This window comes from Haliotis asinina, chromosome 5 (genome assembly GCF_037392515.1).
Source record: "Haliotis asinina isolate JCU_RB_2024 chromosome 5, JCU_Hal_asi_v2, whole genome shotgun sequence".
NCBI lineage: Eukaryota > Metazoa > Mollusca > Gastropoda > Lepetellida > Haliotidae > Haliotis > Haliotis asinina.
Window position 1 is genome coordinate 24,493,562 of NC_090284.1, and position 17,203 is coordinate 24,510,764.

At 38.4% G+C, this 17,203-nt stretch overlaps 1 protein-coding gene across 1 annotated transcript in view; it reads right to left on the reverse strand.

The window, feature by feature from the left end:
• Positions 1-233: 233 nt before the first annotated feature.
• LOC137283188 (WD repeat-containing protein 90-like) overlaps positions 234-17,203 on the reverse strand; it is a 51,514-nt gene continuing 34,544 nt past the window's right edge. The window contains exons 30-43 of the mRNA XM_067814631.1: positions 14,645-14,719; positions 14,471-14,517; positions 13,810-13,966; positions 12,611-12,852; positions 11,830-11,974; positions 11,154-11,353; positions 10,426-10,515; positions 7,950-8,069; positions 7,385-7,619; positions 6,360-6,490; positions 3,995-4,168; positions 3,112-3,234; positions 2,256-2,340; positions 234-1,256 (exon numbers count right to left, since the gene is read on the reverse strand). Coding sequence (XP_067670732.1) covers positions 1,102-1,256; positions 2,256-2,340; positions 3,112-3,234; positions 3,995-4,168; positions 6,360-6,490; positions 7,385-7,619; positions 7,950-8,069; positions 10,426-10,515; positions 11,154-11,353; positions 11,830-11,974; positions 12,611-12,852; positions 13,810-13,966; positions 14,471-14,517; positions 14,645-14,719 — 1,979 coding nt within the window. The 3' untranslated portion in view covers positions 234-1,101. The remainder of the gene's footprint in view (positions 1,257-2,255; positions 2,341-3,111; positions 3,235-3,994; positions 4,169-6,359; positions 6,491-7,384; positions 7,620-7,949; positions 8,070-10,425; positions 10,516-11,153; positions 11,354-11,829; positions 11,975-12,610; positions 12,853-13,809; positions 13,967-14,470; positions 14,518-14,644; positions 14,720-17,203) is intronic.

Sequence of the window (17,203 nt, forward strand, 5' to 3'; positions counted from 1 at the left end):
CATGAGTGTTTGAAATCAACTGAAAAATATCGATCAAGATTAAACTCACAAAGCAAAGGTTGTCCAAAACGGGATTGGAACCACAATTCTCTCATCCGTAGGCAGACGCTCTACCGCACAACCACCGAGCCGACGAAAGTGGTGGGGTTAAATTATCTACTTATAATTACTGTCATTAAATTGATTTTACACGCACTTCAGTCATTGTTACGTAGCTTCATTAAATGATCATCTACATTGTAATTATCCATCATTGACGGTATATATGTTAGAGAAAACACTTCTCCTCGGTTTTGGTAGACAATGTAAAACCATCGGGGGCGGGAAATCCCTCCCCCTCCGGTTCTACATTGTCTACCAAAACCGAGGAGAAGTGTTTCTCCTATACATATAAATCTAATTTCTACAACCTCTACTTGGTACCCATTTTTAATACTTCATGAGTTAATACACTTCATCATCAAATACAGGCACATGACTGTTTTGGCTTGTAGACTACATTAAATCAATACATCATGTCACTATATTACAAATCATCCATGAATATAGGGGAAAAACAATATGGAAAAGGCACACAAGGATAACTGATAGTGACAGGTCTGGGCCTCCTTTCACGTGGCACTAAGGTAAGTCTCAAAGGTAACCTTAGTGCAGTGTTAAAGAATGGGACTTAAGGTTGACCATAGTAAAGGCTGCTTTGTGAAAGGAACCCCTGATCATTCAGTATTTTTGAGCACTGTGACATAACATAGGCATGCATGTGTGTTGGACGGAATGGTACATGTGAATCACATGCTCTGTGCTATCATGGTGGCACTATCTGTCACTTGTTCATATTGAGGAGTTCTGCTCATCTGCTCTTCTGATGAAGAACCTACTCATGATGGGATCTCTAATTGTGGCTTGTATGAATAGAATCCTGTGTATGGGCAGATGCTATTATGAATGAAACCATCATTCTTGTATTTAGATCTTGTTCACAGAACAATGTTCATAAGGATAGAACCATATCCCCTGCGCATAGAACCAGTGTTCTTGTGAATAGAACCAGTGTTCTAATGCATAAAATGATTGCTCTTCTTGGTGGAAACAACATTCTTATTACACAGTGACCTCCCACACAAAGATTTCTGAATAAGCCGAAGTCAAGAGCTGCTTGCCATCATGGGAGAACTTAGTGATGTTGACGGAGTCATTGTGTCCAATGAAGTCCTGGAAACTGCCTTCGTAGTAGTCCATCAGCTTCAAGAGGCGCTCTAACAAAGAAGATGTTATCAGAACCATTACAGTTTGCCATAAAGATGAGGAGCTTATAGTCCTTAACTAGTACAGACTCTATACATACAACAAACCATATTCCTGACACCATATCACATAACTCACAATGTGTACCTGTATTCATTCTTTGTAAAAACTATTCCCATTAAATTATTTTATTATTGACTAAAAGAATGAGTGAGTTTAGTTTTACGCCGCACTCAGCAATATTCCAGCTATATTGCGGCAGTCTGTAAATAATCCAGTCTGGACCAGACAATCCAGTGATCAACAACATGAGCATCGATCTTCGCAATTGGGAACCAATGACACGTGTCATCCAAGTCAGCGAGCCTGACCACCCGATCCTGTTAGTCGCCTTTACACAAGCTGAGTCGTCTTTTCTATCAAACATGAGTTGAAGGCCTATACTACCCCGGGACCTTCACAGGTCTCGACTAAAAGACCATTAAAGTATGTGTTTTGCTTTTGAGCCTATACAGGCTGAATGGCTAATTTCATTTTTTAGGTGTTTCACCATTTGTTCTTCTCTGAAGAAGGTATATTTGCAGAAAGGTCTGTATTCACATGAACACAATGACAAGTGTATTTTAAGAGTTGTGCAATACATTCAAACTCATGGCATAAAATTCAGATAATATCAGGATAGTTAAAAAGAACTTCCACAATTTAAGAAAAACAAGGAAAGAAGTTACAAAACACAAATTACCTATCTGGCCAAAGAATCTAACAATTTAGTGTCTGCATCAAGAGCAAACCGGTTTGGAGGATCTGACACAAACACTAAAATATATACAAACACCATCACAAACACTGAAATAAATAATCTAAAGGAAAGATTTATTTAAAATGCATCAAACATTATGAATTCTAAGTAAATTTTCTTAAACACCAGTATTAGTTGAGATTTACAATATACTATAATCTTCAAGCAACAAAACTATAAAACCTTTAATACAAATCCAGATATATATTACCATTAGTTCCTATTGCAATGAGGGAGGAGTCTGCCGCCAGATCCAGACAGTTAGCCCAGTGAGTGAGTGCTGTGGTCCTCACAACCTGCACCAGAAAGAAAACATCATCTTGAACAGAGGACCAGAATCCCCAGTGAAGGAATATAGTAATAACAATATATATTTGTATTACGTATACCAGACAGAGCTCCAGATAATTTTTCAAGCAACTGGGTATTTACTCCCATGTCTGTTTTCGTATGAGAAAATGCATTTTTAAGAGGAGTAACTAGCATTTTGTATACACCCACTAGTTAAAAGAATTGAGTACTTTCACTAAGACTTTCTTATCATTGTTTGGTACTTAACTCTTCTAAATATATAAATATAAATGCATATCAACAGACTAAAAGTTTTTAGTAATTGTAATACTGCCAAACATTTGGAAGCTATTTCTAAATACTTGACATGGAAGTCATGTGACTATTAGAGTAAACTCCAGACAGTGGCTATAGCTATAACCGTAACCTAATGCTGTTGTAGAGTTTGTGTGCCATGACAAATCAAGCCAATTCATTAATTTAGTAATGTACCCAAGATATTATAGACCTATTGGGTTTTAAGTGATTCTGACATGTTTCTTGTACTCCCAGATTTGTAATTACCGGTAATTGAGTAAATGTGATTTTTATTGAGTAAAATTCGCAAATACATGCCTTATATGGAGCTGTGACCACTTATACTTATGTTAATCAAAAATGTTCAAAAATGTTCCTTATCACCTGGTTGTGCAACAACGTTTTACAGTATATACACCTATACACCTTGAATGCCATGAGAAGAGATTTCATGTTGAGTTCATTTGCTTCATCCTTACCTTTCTCTGAGACAAGCTGTAGAACTGGAGGTGTTTCTGCATTCCATAGCCAGTGTACACAATCAGGTCAGTCTCCTCTGGGGAGAACCTGGCAATGCTGGGAGGCAGGAGGCTGTACTGGGCCTGAAGGATGAAGGAGGTTTACAGGAGGACACTATATATCAAGTGTAGGGCATGCAGAGGGAGTGGTTCAGTGGGTGGGGTCAGTTAGCTCCATGGAGAACCTGGCAATGCTGGGAGGCAGGAGGCTGTATTGGGCCTGGAGTTTACAGAAGACAGCACATTCAATGCTTTTACCAATACAGTGAGCTTCATAACTGTATTTCTGTCTTTGCAGTCATGAGCTAATATTCTACACCACCACACTAGACGATCACCTGACAGTATTCTAACCAGGTTCCCAAAAGTTAAAAAACAATCACATTAGAGAAGAATTTCTGACAAGGCAAATCATGACACACCAGCACATATAACATTATAGTACAGAAAAGGTATCTAGGAGAGCAAGTACATATGTTTCAGTTATATCTGGCCACTTGTCATTGGTTCCCAATTGTGCATATCGATGCTCATGCTATTCATCACTGGATTGTCTGGTTCAGACTCAATAATTTACACATCGCCGCCATACAGCTGAAATATTGCTGAGTGGGGTGTAAAACTTAACTAACTCGCTCTGGCCACCAACAGCTGATCAGCCAGTGGTGAACCTGATGCAGGAGTGTGAAAACATTGCAGTATGTTCCCCTCCATTTCATTATATTTAAGACAAGCTTTTCCATTTGTATTTTCACTTCTGCCTTCATTTTTTTCAGCACATGCTAAACTTTGTCTAGCCTCATCTGCAACAGTTTAAACAGCCCCCATTGTTAGCCCTACCAACCTTATCCTCCTTGTCTATGATAGAGCCATCAGGAGCAAATGCAGGAGCAGGGAACGTCATCCAGTCAACCAGTTCACAGAAGTCTTTTGACCAATCAGCAGACCAAACACTGACACGTCTGTCGGCACTAGTAGCCAACCACAGCAGTGGCGCTGTGATACCAACATCCTGGTCCTGTGGAGACAGCAAAAGCATGCGTGTTACAAAATCATGCAACAGAGAACAAGGTTTAACAAACCATGTGATATGAATACCAACCCTTTCCACAAAACATGATATTAGGGTAATGTCCTGGGAACTTTTCCTTCCCTCAAAAATAAGGTAAATAATACTTTTCAAACATTTTCTATGTAGATTCTATTTACTAAACAATGCTATCAATTTTTTGTTCCATATAGAAATTGTAACCTGCCAAACATACCAAATCACTTGACCACATTTCAAGAATTTGATACCTATTTCTTGTCTTCCAATCAGGTTATTGCACAGCAGACAAGCATTGATAGCCTTGATTTTGCACTGCCTACTTAAATTATCAACCTTTAATATGAAAAACTGCATATTCAGCCATACTGAAGGAATGTTTACATTCAGTTTGTTCAGTAACTATTGAATGAAGTTGGGATTTATTATTTCATATAAACTTGCTTAATCAGAGGAAAGTTTGATAAATGCCGACAGGAAGCTGAAACAAAGTCTATGATAATAAAAACACACTGTTGATTTATTTGAATTTGTAAACTAAAAACAATGACTTTGCCATTGGCAGAGAAATTTGAAAATTTTCTTACATAAAAAGACTGATTACACCTATTTACCCAAGTACACAGCAAATGCCTGTAGTTATTTCTTATGTAACGAAGTTCCATGGGTATCCTCAAAACAGTTTCAGCCCATAGGTGCTTTCAGGCTGCATGCAACACAGAGATTACATCTTCCTTGCTGTAACTTGTGTTTGATGGTATAAACCTACACGTGTTATTTGTCATCATTCTCTGGATGGTCAGTTAATGAATTTATAACAGGTATATTTAGTGGTAATTACTCAACAAAGGTTCCCATTTGGCATTTCTCCTGTCTGGAGTAAATGTTGGTGTAAATACTGAACATTATAAAATAAGGTCTGTAGTGGCAAATGTATTGTATGTTATGTAATATGTGCATGTAAGTGATGCAAGAGGGTTTATCAGCTGAGTTACAAAAACAAACATCAATCAAAGGATTAACCGATAACACACTGATTGATTAATTACTTTTATCTTCTACAGTGGATTTGTCAAAAGTCAGTGTGTGTAGATGTACTAATCCATACTGACTACACCCTGTCGTAAAGTGCGAGTGTAAAAACAACATCCTCCCTTCAAAGAATTAACCACCATTGCATTGACTGATTGATTGCTCATTATTGGTTAACTAAATTACTTAGAATGGCGGACACCATACAATTAGTTGCCAGGTGTGCTATCTTGGGTGACCAATGAGAGGTTTATCAGGTTTTTACCAATGTGAAAGACGTGAAACAATGTGTTACTTTTTCGCGAATTAGACTGTTGTTAGACACAAGACATACAGCTGGATTACTAGTATTTACCAGCTGCAGATGAATGGAATATCATTCTTTTATGTGGATATTGATGGATACATTCCTGAACAAGGTAGTAGCCTGACATTGTCGCTATAACATTAGTCTGTTTTAAATTCATTATTTGCATTTTGCTTTAATTTATTTGTTGTAACATTCAACAGAATCTATATGACAGAAAACACACACTAGATCGCATATATGTGTGAAAAAGGATCCACATACAATGTCTATTCAATGTTTAAATGTTACAGTCATGTTAGAAATTTACTATAAGTATAAGCAGATCATGTGTTCTTTTATTAGTTTTCAAAATCATACAAATATGACAATAAAATAATTAGGGTTATGAGACAAAATGTAAAGACGTACATTGGTTTCATTATTTTTCCGTCCTTATAGTTTTTTACCATTTCTACCACTGGCAGATGATTAACCATCAAAGTGTTTCATTTGTTTTCATAATACATTTGTAATGAAGTGAAAATGACTTCACCTTAGTTGACCTGTCTATAATTACACTCTCAATTGCGCATATGGGCTGCACAGCAGTGGTCACGAACCAGTCACGAATTCTGGGATATCATCCGGGTACTCACGTGAGAAAAACAATAACAAAAGGAACCAGTCCACGGAAACTGCTCTGCATCAGTGCCCCTTTAAGGTATTTTTCTTGCTAAGGCTGATTTGTACAAAAGCACCCTATTTATGAGAACTCGAAAGAAGGTTCAGCAGATCATTATGCAAATAGGTAAAATATCAGAATAGAAGATGCTGGCATACCTGCTTGAATGTGACATCAATGTTGGTGATGGGTGTGCCGTTGTGGTCAGTGATCACTCTCACTGTCATCCCTGTTGTAGGGCTACTCACAGCTATCAGGCCGTCACTGCCACCAGAGATGATCATACGTCCTGCATTGTTCAAGCCACATTGCTAAACTGGTATTGTTTTTGACATGACAAAGTAGCACAAATTTCAGTTCAGTCTATTGTAACTCTGTCCTGGGAAACAATCAAATCCATATACTGTTGTTTCAGGCAGGTACCTTTCAAGTGAGGAACATTCATGCTCCTATCTCTGAGTATGATCTGGGATGAAATATGCTGATATTGCTAACCTTGACAATATCAGTTTTAATGCTGATCTCTGAGTGAGTACGGTTATACACCTCTTTCATCAACATTCCCACAATATCAAACCATACATTTTGTATGTCCTCAGATCTGCAGAATGATAAGTGTACACATGGACCAGGTAACTCCCCATCCTCCCATGTCCACTGCCTCTCTAAAGCTGTTAGTGGAAGCTTTGCTTTGGGGCTTGCAGTCTGCCACTAATGTACCTCTTCGGACTATGACATGGACCTGTCCGAGTTAGCCGTCAGTATATTCCATCAAATAAGGAGAAATGACAATGACATTGCAGAGATGTTTCCATTAGTAATACAAAACAGGAAACTTTATTGCTGTGCATGTGTATTAAGAACTGGACATGTCAAACTTTGTATTAATCATGAAAGAACAGTTTTGACTTGATGTCTATTTTCACTTCAGAGACACTAAAATCAGATCAGAAACAAGGGTATGGACTTATATGGGTTAAGAACATAAGTCATTACAGAGTAGAGGTTTAATACACCGTTAATAACAGATCTAGACAAGAAAATTGTTCCCTCTATATGGGGGTTAAAAAGCCTTACTGATGGATTTTATATCTTCAGAAATTGATCCCACTACTATGTTAAGCAACACTGGAAAGACTGAGTAACAACAAACTCAGCCATGAGATTTCGTATCTCCACCTACCATCTGATGAGAAGGAGATGGCTGTGACAGTCACTGCATGCGGGTGCATCTTCAGCACCATCTCCACCTTGTTGACGTCGTACATCCTCACGGTGCCATCACTATAGCCGGCCACGATGTAGGGGATGGCCGTATCATCTACTCTTGAGTGGGACATGACGGTGGGGTCAGATGGAGTCAAGACAGACATGGTCAGTTCTGGCTTGTTGGGAGCAAATGCCAGGCATGTGCAGGCCTGAAGACAAAAGGAAATTGTTAGGACACTGAGTTAATGTGCTCAGACCTGAAAGCAATACACCTGTCAGGAATATATATGGCCCATCAATGAAAATGATTTTATGCCACTTCTAGCAATATTCTATACCTAGGACAACATGCAATGTATTTGTGAGTGTGCATGTGTACGTGCATGCATGGGAGCATGTGAGTGAGTAAAAACTTACTGGATTAATCTGTATTCTTTCAAGAATAAAAGTGACTCCCATATACAGTACAGCCCTTGAAAATTTTGTGATATGATAAAATTGTTAACCATCGACCTGACTCCACTGCCTCAGGTACTAACCTGCTCCATAACCTGGAACTGCAGAATCTGTTCCCGGTCTTTGACAGACCACACCCGAACACTGCCATCGTCAGCACACGATGCTAGTATGTTGCCCTCCGTCACAGCCAGACAGTTCACCTGGAACAAAGGTACAGTTATACAACAACAATATGGGGCAGAACAGATTGGATCTCACAATATATTTGTAGGACAACACATTACTAAACAGGTATTCCATTGCTAAGCACTTCTAAGCCACTACCCTAGTCTCAACAGATATCCGTAATCACCTGACAGCTGACATTATAATGCAGCTACTCAGTCACAAAGGACCTACTTTATGGTGAAGCATCTTCTCAGCTACTCCATGATTAAGCAGCTAGAATATCATTGTGTAGATAATACATCACATGCAACGTCCTCTTCGCTAAGAAGCAATCGCATCACTAAGCAGTTATTACATCTAAACAGTTATCACATCACTAAACAGTTATCACATCACTAAACAGTTGTCACATCACTAAGCAGTTATCACATTACTAAACAGTTATCACATCACTAAACAGTTGTCACATCACTAAACAGTTATCACATCAATAAGCAGTTGTCACATCACTAAACAGTTATCACATCACTAAGCAGTTATCACATCACTAAGCAGTTGTCACATCACTAAACAGTTATCACATCAATAAGCAGTTGTCACATCACTAAACAGTTGTCACATCACTAAACAGTTATCACATCACTAAGCAGTTATTACATCACTAAACATTTGTCATATCACTAAGCAGGTCTCACATCACTAAGCAGTTATTACATCACTAAACAGTTGTCATATCACTAAGCAGTTATCACATCACTAAGCAGTTATTACATCAATGAGCAGTTTTTACATCACTAAGCAGTTGTCACATCACTAAGCAGTTATTACATCACTAAACATTTGTCATATCACTAAGCAGGTCTCACATCACTAAGCAGTTATTACATCACTAAACAGTTATCACATCACTAAACAGTTATCACATCACTAAGCAGTTATTACATCACTAAACATTTGTCATATCACTAAGCAGGTCTCACATCACTAAGCAGTTATTAAATCACTAAACAGTTGTCATATCACTAAGCAGTTATCACATCACTAAGCAGTTATTACATCACTAAACATTTGTCATATCACTAAGCAGGTCTCACATCACTAAGCAGTTATTACATCACTAAACAGTTGTCATATCACTAAGCAGTTATCACATCACTAAGCAGTTATTACATCACTAAACATTTGTCATATCACTAAGCAGGTCTCACATCACTAAGCAGTTATTACATCACTAAACAGTTGTCATATCACTAAGCAGTTGTCACATCACTAAGCAGTTATTACATCACTAAACAGTTGTCATATCACTAAGCAGTTATCACATCACTAAGCAGTTATTACATCAATGAGCAGTTTTTACATCACTAAGCAGTTGTCACATCACTAAGCAGTTATTACATCACTAAACATTTGTCATATCACTAAGCAGGTCTCACATCACTAAGCAGTTATTACATCACTAAACAGTAATCACATCACTAAACAGTTATCACATCACTAAGCAGTTATTACATCACTAAACATTTGTCATATCACTAAGCAGGTCTCACATCACTAAGCAGTTATTACATCACTAAACAGTTGTCATATCACTAAGCAGTTATCACATCACTAAGCAGTTATTACATCAATGAGCAGTTTTTACATCACTAAGCAGTTGTCACATCACTAAGCAGTTATTACATCACTAAACATTTGTCATATCACTAAGCAGGTCTCACATCACTAAGCAGTTATTACATCACTAAACAGTTATCACATCACTAAACAGGTATCACATCACTAAGCAGTTATTACATCAATGAGCAGTTTTTACATCACTAAGCAGTTGTCACATCACTAAGCAGTTGTCACATCAATAAGCAGTTGTCACATCACTAAACAGTTATCACATCACTAAGTAGGTCTCACATCACTAAGCAGTTATTACATCAATAAGCAGTTTTTACATCATCAAGCAGTTGTCACATCACTAAGCAGTTATCACATCACAAAGCAGTTATCACATCATTTAACAGTCATGACATCACTAAGCAGTTATTACATCAATGAGCAGTTTTTACATCACTAAGCAGTTGTCACATCACTAAGCAGTTGTCACATCACTAAACAGTTATCACATCACTAAGTAGGTCTCACATCACTAAGCAGTTATTACATCAATAAGCAGTTTTTACATCATCAAGCAGTTGTCACATCACTAAGCAGTTATCACATCACAAAGCAGTTATCACATCATTTAGCAGTCATGACATCACTATGCAGTTATCATATCACTAAGCAGCTATCGACATCACTAAGCAGTTATCACATCACTAAGCAGCTGTCGCATCACAAAGCAGTTGTGACATCACTAAGCAGCTATCAACATCACTAATGGTTCCCTACCTTGTTCATGTGTCCAGACACAAGCCTGATGCTGGTCCTCTCTGACCAGTTGATGTACCACAGAGTGCCTGCAGCTGTCCCTACAATACCCTGGAAACACACACCTTGTATTATCCATATGCTGAAACACAACCTGTCTCACATATGTGCACATATCACTTTCATCTAGCAATCACTGTTTCTGTATTTTGTTGTCTGTGACTTCATTAAACAACTGACCATGACATTAATGAACCGGACAGTCACACTTGCTTACCTTGTTTGCAAATGTACATGAATAACATGAATAATAATGGCATTATTGCACTCACACAGTGTGCCACAAGACTTATAAAAAATTCATGCAAAATGTGTATTAAATATAAAATTTCACACCCATCATGTAATAATTTCTATGTATGCACTCTAATGACATGAATGAAATATTTACCTGGATACAGACCACAGACAAGTATATATTTACCACTTTGATGAAACACAGGTATGGATGTGCTGTTGCTAGAAGAGACTGGATTTGTCATTCAAATCCATGTTCTTGGCATAGCTGAACAGCTGAGCCAAACATGTCTCTCAAGGGTATCAAAATAGGTTATGAACAATACTTTTTCAGAAGCTCAGTACTTCAAATCCACAGCGGCCACACAATGTAACAGTTACTTTAGCAATCACATATCTTGGTAATTTGCTAAATTTCTTTCACATACTGTAGGTTGAAATGTTTGTCTCACCATGTCCAGATTATCATCGAACGCTGTGCATGTGATGGGTCCATCCAGCGTCATCTCATCCTCCATGGTGAGTCCTCCTGACCTCATCCCACTATTCTCGCCAGGAAGCCTCATCTCACCCACCCCAACAACTGACCACAAACGGACATTGCGACCCACACTTGCTGTCAGCAGTCGACCACCTCGACTAATCAACAGACCTGTAATAAGTGAAAACATTTCCTTCACTCAAATGAAAAAAGAACAGGGCTGGTAAACCATAAACTGATGTCAAACTTATGTGAGTGTGCGAATGCAATTCTTCTTATTCTGTTTTAATCCCAGAATAACAAAATCCAGCTAGTGGTAGCTTGGGGACATAACTTTTGGCATCTAAAAGCACCAGTTTTTCCAGTGAATGTGAAATGTTATGAAATATGCATGCAATTAGTGCTTATAATACTGTGTTCTCTGCAGAATATGTAGTAATGACAGTTAAATTAAAGTATGTATTCATCAGATTAGTTTTGGAATTGTTCTATTTCAAAATGTCTAGTGACAATATTCTCCATAAAAGGTCTTTATCAAAGAATAATAGCAGCTATATACTTAATGAACACCAATAACAATATCTGAACATACAAATTAACTTGGAATGACAGTAACAAATCAGACCATTTTCAAGTTTATGTGTTACCTATTTCTGAAGAATCTGCCTCCCAGTGCATGAAACATGTGTTGTGACGGGTGTCCCACGCGGAAACCTTGCCATTGTTGCTACCAACATACAACGTGCTGTCACCAGCAAATACCAGAGATGTGAAGTCCACCTGCCCCACACCCTGCAAGTAATATCATACTGCATCTCAACACAGTAGCAGCAGGGACAATATCACAATGCATGTCCAACGATTCAAATTATTAGAGGGGTGCTAAGGACATAACTTTTCTTGATGCTTGATTGGCATTTTAGAGGATGATACTTGATGAACATAGAGAATTTTCTGGATTTTGTCTCCTTTTTCATTCTTGAATACAGCATTTCAGTTCTGGTACCATCATCGGGTAAAAGTGAACTATAAGTGTTGATATGTTCATAACTTTTCATATTTCTCAACTCAAGCCTATTAGCGAAAAACACTCGATATTGGACAGCAAAACAATTTCTAAAGTACAATAAGATCTATCTACACAATTAGGATACAAAGATGTGTGTCAAACAAGTCATGGACCCTGACCATCTGATCCCGTCAGACACCTCCTCTGACAAACATGCATCGCTGGAGACCAATGCTAATATGGATCTTGACAAGTGTTTAGACTGAGTGACATGGTTGATCAATGTAATGTTTCTGTAAATATTGATTAGTGGATTATCTGGTCAAGATGAGTATCTACAGGCGACCATTATGAGACTGGAGCACTGGAGAGTGTAGTGTTCAACAGAAACAAACACACACACAAACAAGCAAACGTACCATATGATGTGCCTGCAGGAGCTCTTCCGGAACCTCTGCCTCATGTACATTGAGGCTGACATCGCTAGTGGTTTCATCCAGCAGCCAGAACAAGATTGTCCCCTTCTCTCCCACTGAGGCAAACTCATTGACAGTGTAGGGGTCCCACTTGACATCAAACACAGGGTACGCTGTCCTAGTGGATGCCAGCAGCGACAAGGTGTGAGTGCACCACACCACCACCAAACATTCTCGGTAGTCACCTGCCAAAACAACAATGTACTACAAGCTTCTATGTTCTAGTGCAAGGGTACTCATTCTGTCATGCCATTGCATTACATTGGCCCTCATTGTAAGCAGTAATTGACAAAAAGCATTTTCTTTTGGGTGACAAATAATAATTACAAAACACAAGTAATATCATTATTGCTCCGAATCAAGTTTACCCTGAAAATACCAATATACAGTATTCCTGTTGGTGCATGTTTATAGTATTACAAATGTGCTACTTAGATGTTTAGTGACATTACCTGGCATACAGGCAAGATCTACATAATTTACTGGTTTATGGATTCTGCCAATCTAATGATATTCGGTGGAAAAATTACTGAAATAAAGGATATATACATGCTATGTGCCTAAATGTTGGTATTTCCTGAGCGAGAGCGACGGATATACCGTTATTTAGGCACCAGTGTTGTAAACATAGTATTTCATGGGCATGAGTATAATGTTCTGTTTATTCCCAAAGTCGGTAAACTGAGGAAAATAAAACCCAAATCTACTTCAAACATTGGCTGGCTACCCGCTGTTGCCACATGTAGAACGCAACATCATGGCATTGTTCATGACGTAACGTTACCATGACAAAAAAGATGTTTTGCCCCAGGGCATCATATGAAAAATATGAACCTCAATATGTTCACCCTCGTAGGTAACAAAAGCTACTATTCTTATATTCCATCTAGAACAAACTTATGCGCTTGCCTAAAGACATCAAGCATGCAGGATGTTAAACTGCAGTATTTTTTCAGATACGCAGAACTAACAATTTTTCCATGGCAACATATTCAAACAAAACAGGTAAAATGATGTCCTCAAGACCTTTCCCAACCATCCTGAATTGGTTTCTCACAGTTCTATTTGCCAGAAACAACTGCACTTGACAGCACAATTATACGTTTTTTCAAATGAATACAAGGACTGATGCCATGACTCACCCACAGATATCAGGAACCTGTCATCCCGGGAGTATGCTAGACAGACCACGTCCTGCTCATGGTGGTTGATGACCTTGCTACAGACCTGCTGCTGGACATCCCAGAAACACAGCTGACTGTTGCTGAGGCCACATGACCCACTAGCTGACACCAGCATCTGTATACAGGGATATAGAATAGTTAGTACACCCTGGCACCAGCATCTGTATACAGAGATATAGAATAGTTAGTACACCCTGACACCAGCGTCTGTGTATAGGGGTATAGAGTAATCAGTATACCTGACAACAGCATCTGTATACAGGGATATAGAATAGTCAGTACACCCTGACACCAGCGTCTGTGTATAGGGGTATAGAGTAATCAGTATACCTGACAACAGCATCTGTGTACAGGGGTACAGAGTAATCAGTATACCTGACAACAGCATCTGTACATAGGGGTACAGAAGAATCTGTACACCCTGACATCAGCATATCTCTATAAGAGTACAGAATAGCCAGTATGCCCAACACCAGCATCTGTATACAGGGATACAGAATAGTCAGTACACACTGACAACAGCATCTGTGTATAGGGGTATAACCAGTGCTGTGATACATTTTTTACCATTTTCAAAGAGGATTACAAACACAGTATTACTTGAGTTCAGATTTCTTACCTGACAATCATTTTGCAGAGCTATGGTTGAGATTTCTTCAACATGTCCTGAAATACAGATATTGCTCATTAAAATGTCAGTTTGGTACCTCACAAACAAACCTAACACCATCTGAATAACAGTCTATTCACATATCCGTGTAACTTTTGTTATGACAGTATGTAGAGATGTTACCCATGAGATGCTTCTGTTCCCCGTTGTTGAGGTCCTCCATGATGATAACGCAGCCACTGGTATAGAAGAACAAGCCTGCAATACAGACAGTGAGATGTACAACACACAGAGGCTGAGAAACAATACGTATACCTGACATATAGACACACAGAGGCTGAGAAACAATATGTATACCTGATATATAGACACACAGAGGCTCAGAAACAATATGTATACCTGACATATAGACACACATAGGTAGAGAAACAATATGTATACCTGACATATAGACACACAGAGGCTCAGAAACAATATGTATACCTGACATATAGATACAGAGGCTCAGAAACAATATGTATACCTGACATATAGACACACAGAGGCTCAGAAACAATACGTATACCTGACATATAGACACACAGAGGCTGAGAAACAATATGTATACCTGATATATACACACACAGAGGCTCAGAAACAATATGTATACCTGACATATAGACACACATAGGTAGAGAAACAATATGTATACCTGACATATAGACACACAGAGGCTCAGAAACAATATGTATACCTGACATATAGATACAGAGGCTCAGAAACAATATGTATACCTGACATATAGACACACAGAGGCTCAGAAACAATACGTATACCTGACATATAGACACACAGAGGCTGAGAAACAATATGTATACCTGATATATACACACACAGAGGCTCAGAAACAATATGTATACCTGACATATAACTGACATATAGACACACAGAGGCTGAGAAACAATACGTACACCTGACATATAGACACACAGAGGCTGAGAAACAATATGTATACCTGATATATACACACACAGAGGCTCAGAAACAATATGTATACCTGACATATAACTGACATATAGACACACAGAGGCTCAGAAACAATATGTATACCTGACATATAACTGACATATAGACACACAGAGGCTGAGAAACAATATGTATACCTGACATATAGACACACAGAGGCTGAGAAACAATACATATACCTGATATATAGACACACAGAGGCTCAGAAACAATACGTATACCTGACATATAACTGACGTATAGACACACAGAGGCTCAGAACCAATACGTATACTTGACATATAGACACATAGAGGCTCAGAAACAATATGTATACCTGACATATAGACACACAGGTTCAGAAACAATACGTATACCTGACATATAGACACACAGAGGCTCAGAAACAATACGTATACCTGACATATAGACACACATAGGTAGAGAAACAATATGTATACCTGACATACAGACACACAGAGGCTCAGAAACATTATGTATACCCGACATATAGACACACACAGTCTCAGAAACAATACGTATACCTGACATACAGACACACAGAGGCTCAGAAACAATACACATACCTGATATATAGACACACAGAGGCTCAGAACCAATACGTATACCTGACATATAGACACATAGAGGCTCAGAAACAATACGTATACCTGACATATAGACACACAGGTTCAGAAACAATACGTATACCTGACATATAGACACACAGAGGCTCAGAAACAATACGTATACCTGACATATAGACACAGAGTCTCAGAAACAATATGTATACCTGACATATAGACACACATAGGTAGAGAAACAATATGTATACCTGACATACAGACACACAGAGGCTCAGAAACATTATGTATACCCGACATATAGACACACACAGTCTCAGAAACAATACGTATACCTGACATACAGACACACAGAGGCTCAGAAACAATACACATACCTGATATATAGACACACAGAGGCTCAGAAACAATATGTATACCTGACATATAACTGACATATAGACACACAGAGGCTCAGAAACAATATGTATACCTGACATATAGACACACATAGGTAGAGAAACAATATGTATACCTGACATACAGACACACAGAGGCTCAGAAACAATATGTATACCTGACATATAACTGACATATAGACACACAGAGGCTCAGAAACAATATGTATACCTGACATACAGACACACAGAGGCTCAGAAACATTATGTATACCCGACATATAGACACACACAGTCTCAGAAACAATACGTATACCTGACATACAGACACACAGAGGCTCAGAAACAATACACATACCTGATATATAGACACACAGAGGCTCAGAACCAATACGTATACCTGACATATAGACACATAGAGGCTCAGAAACAATACGTATACCTGACATATAGACACACAGGTTCAGAAACAATACGTATACCTGACATATAGACACACAGAGGCTCAGAAACAATACGTATACCTGACATATAGACACAGAGTCTCAGAAACAATATGTATACCTGACATATAGACACACATAGGTAGAGAAACAATATGTATACCTGACATACAGACACACAGAGGCTCAGAAACATTATGTATACCCGACATATAGACACACACAGTCTCAGAAACAATACGTATACCTGACATACAGACACACAGAGGCTCAGAAACAATACACATACCTGATATATAGACACACAGAGGCTCAGAAACAATATGTATACCTGACATATAACTGACATATAGA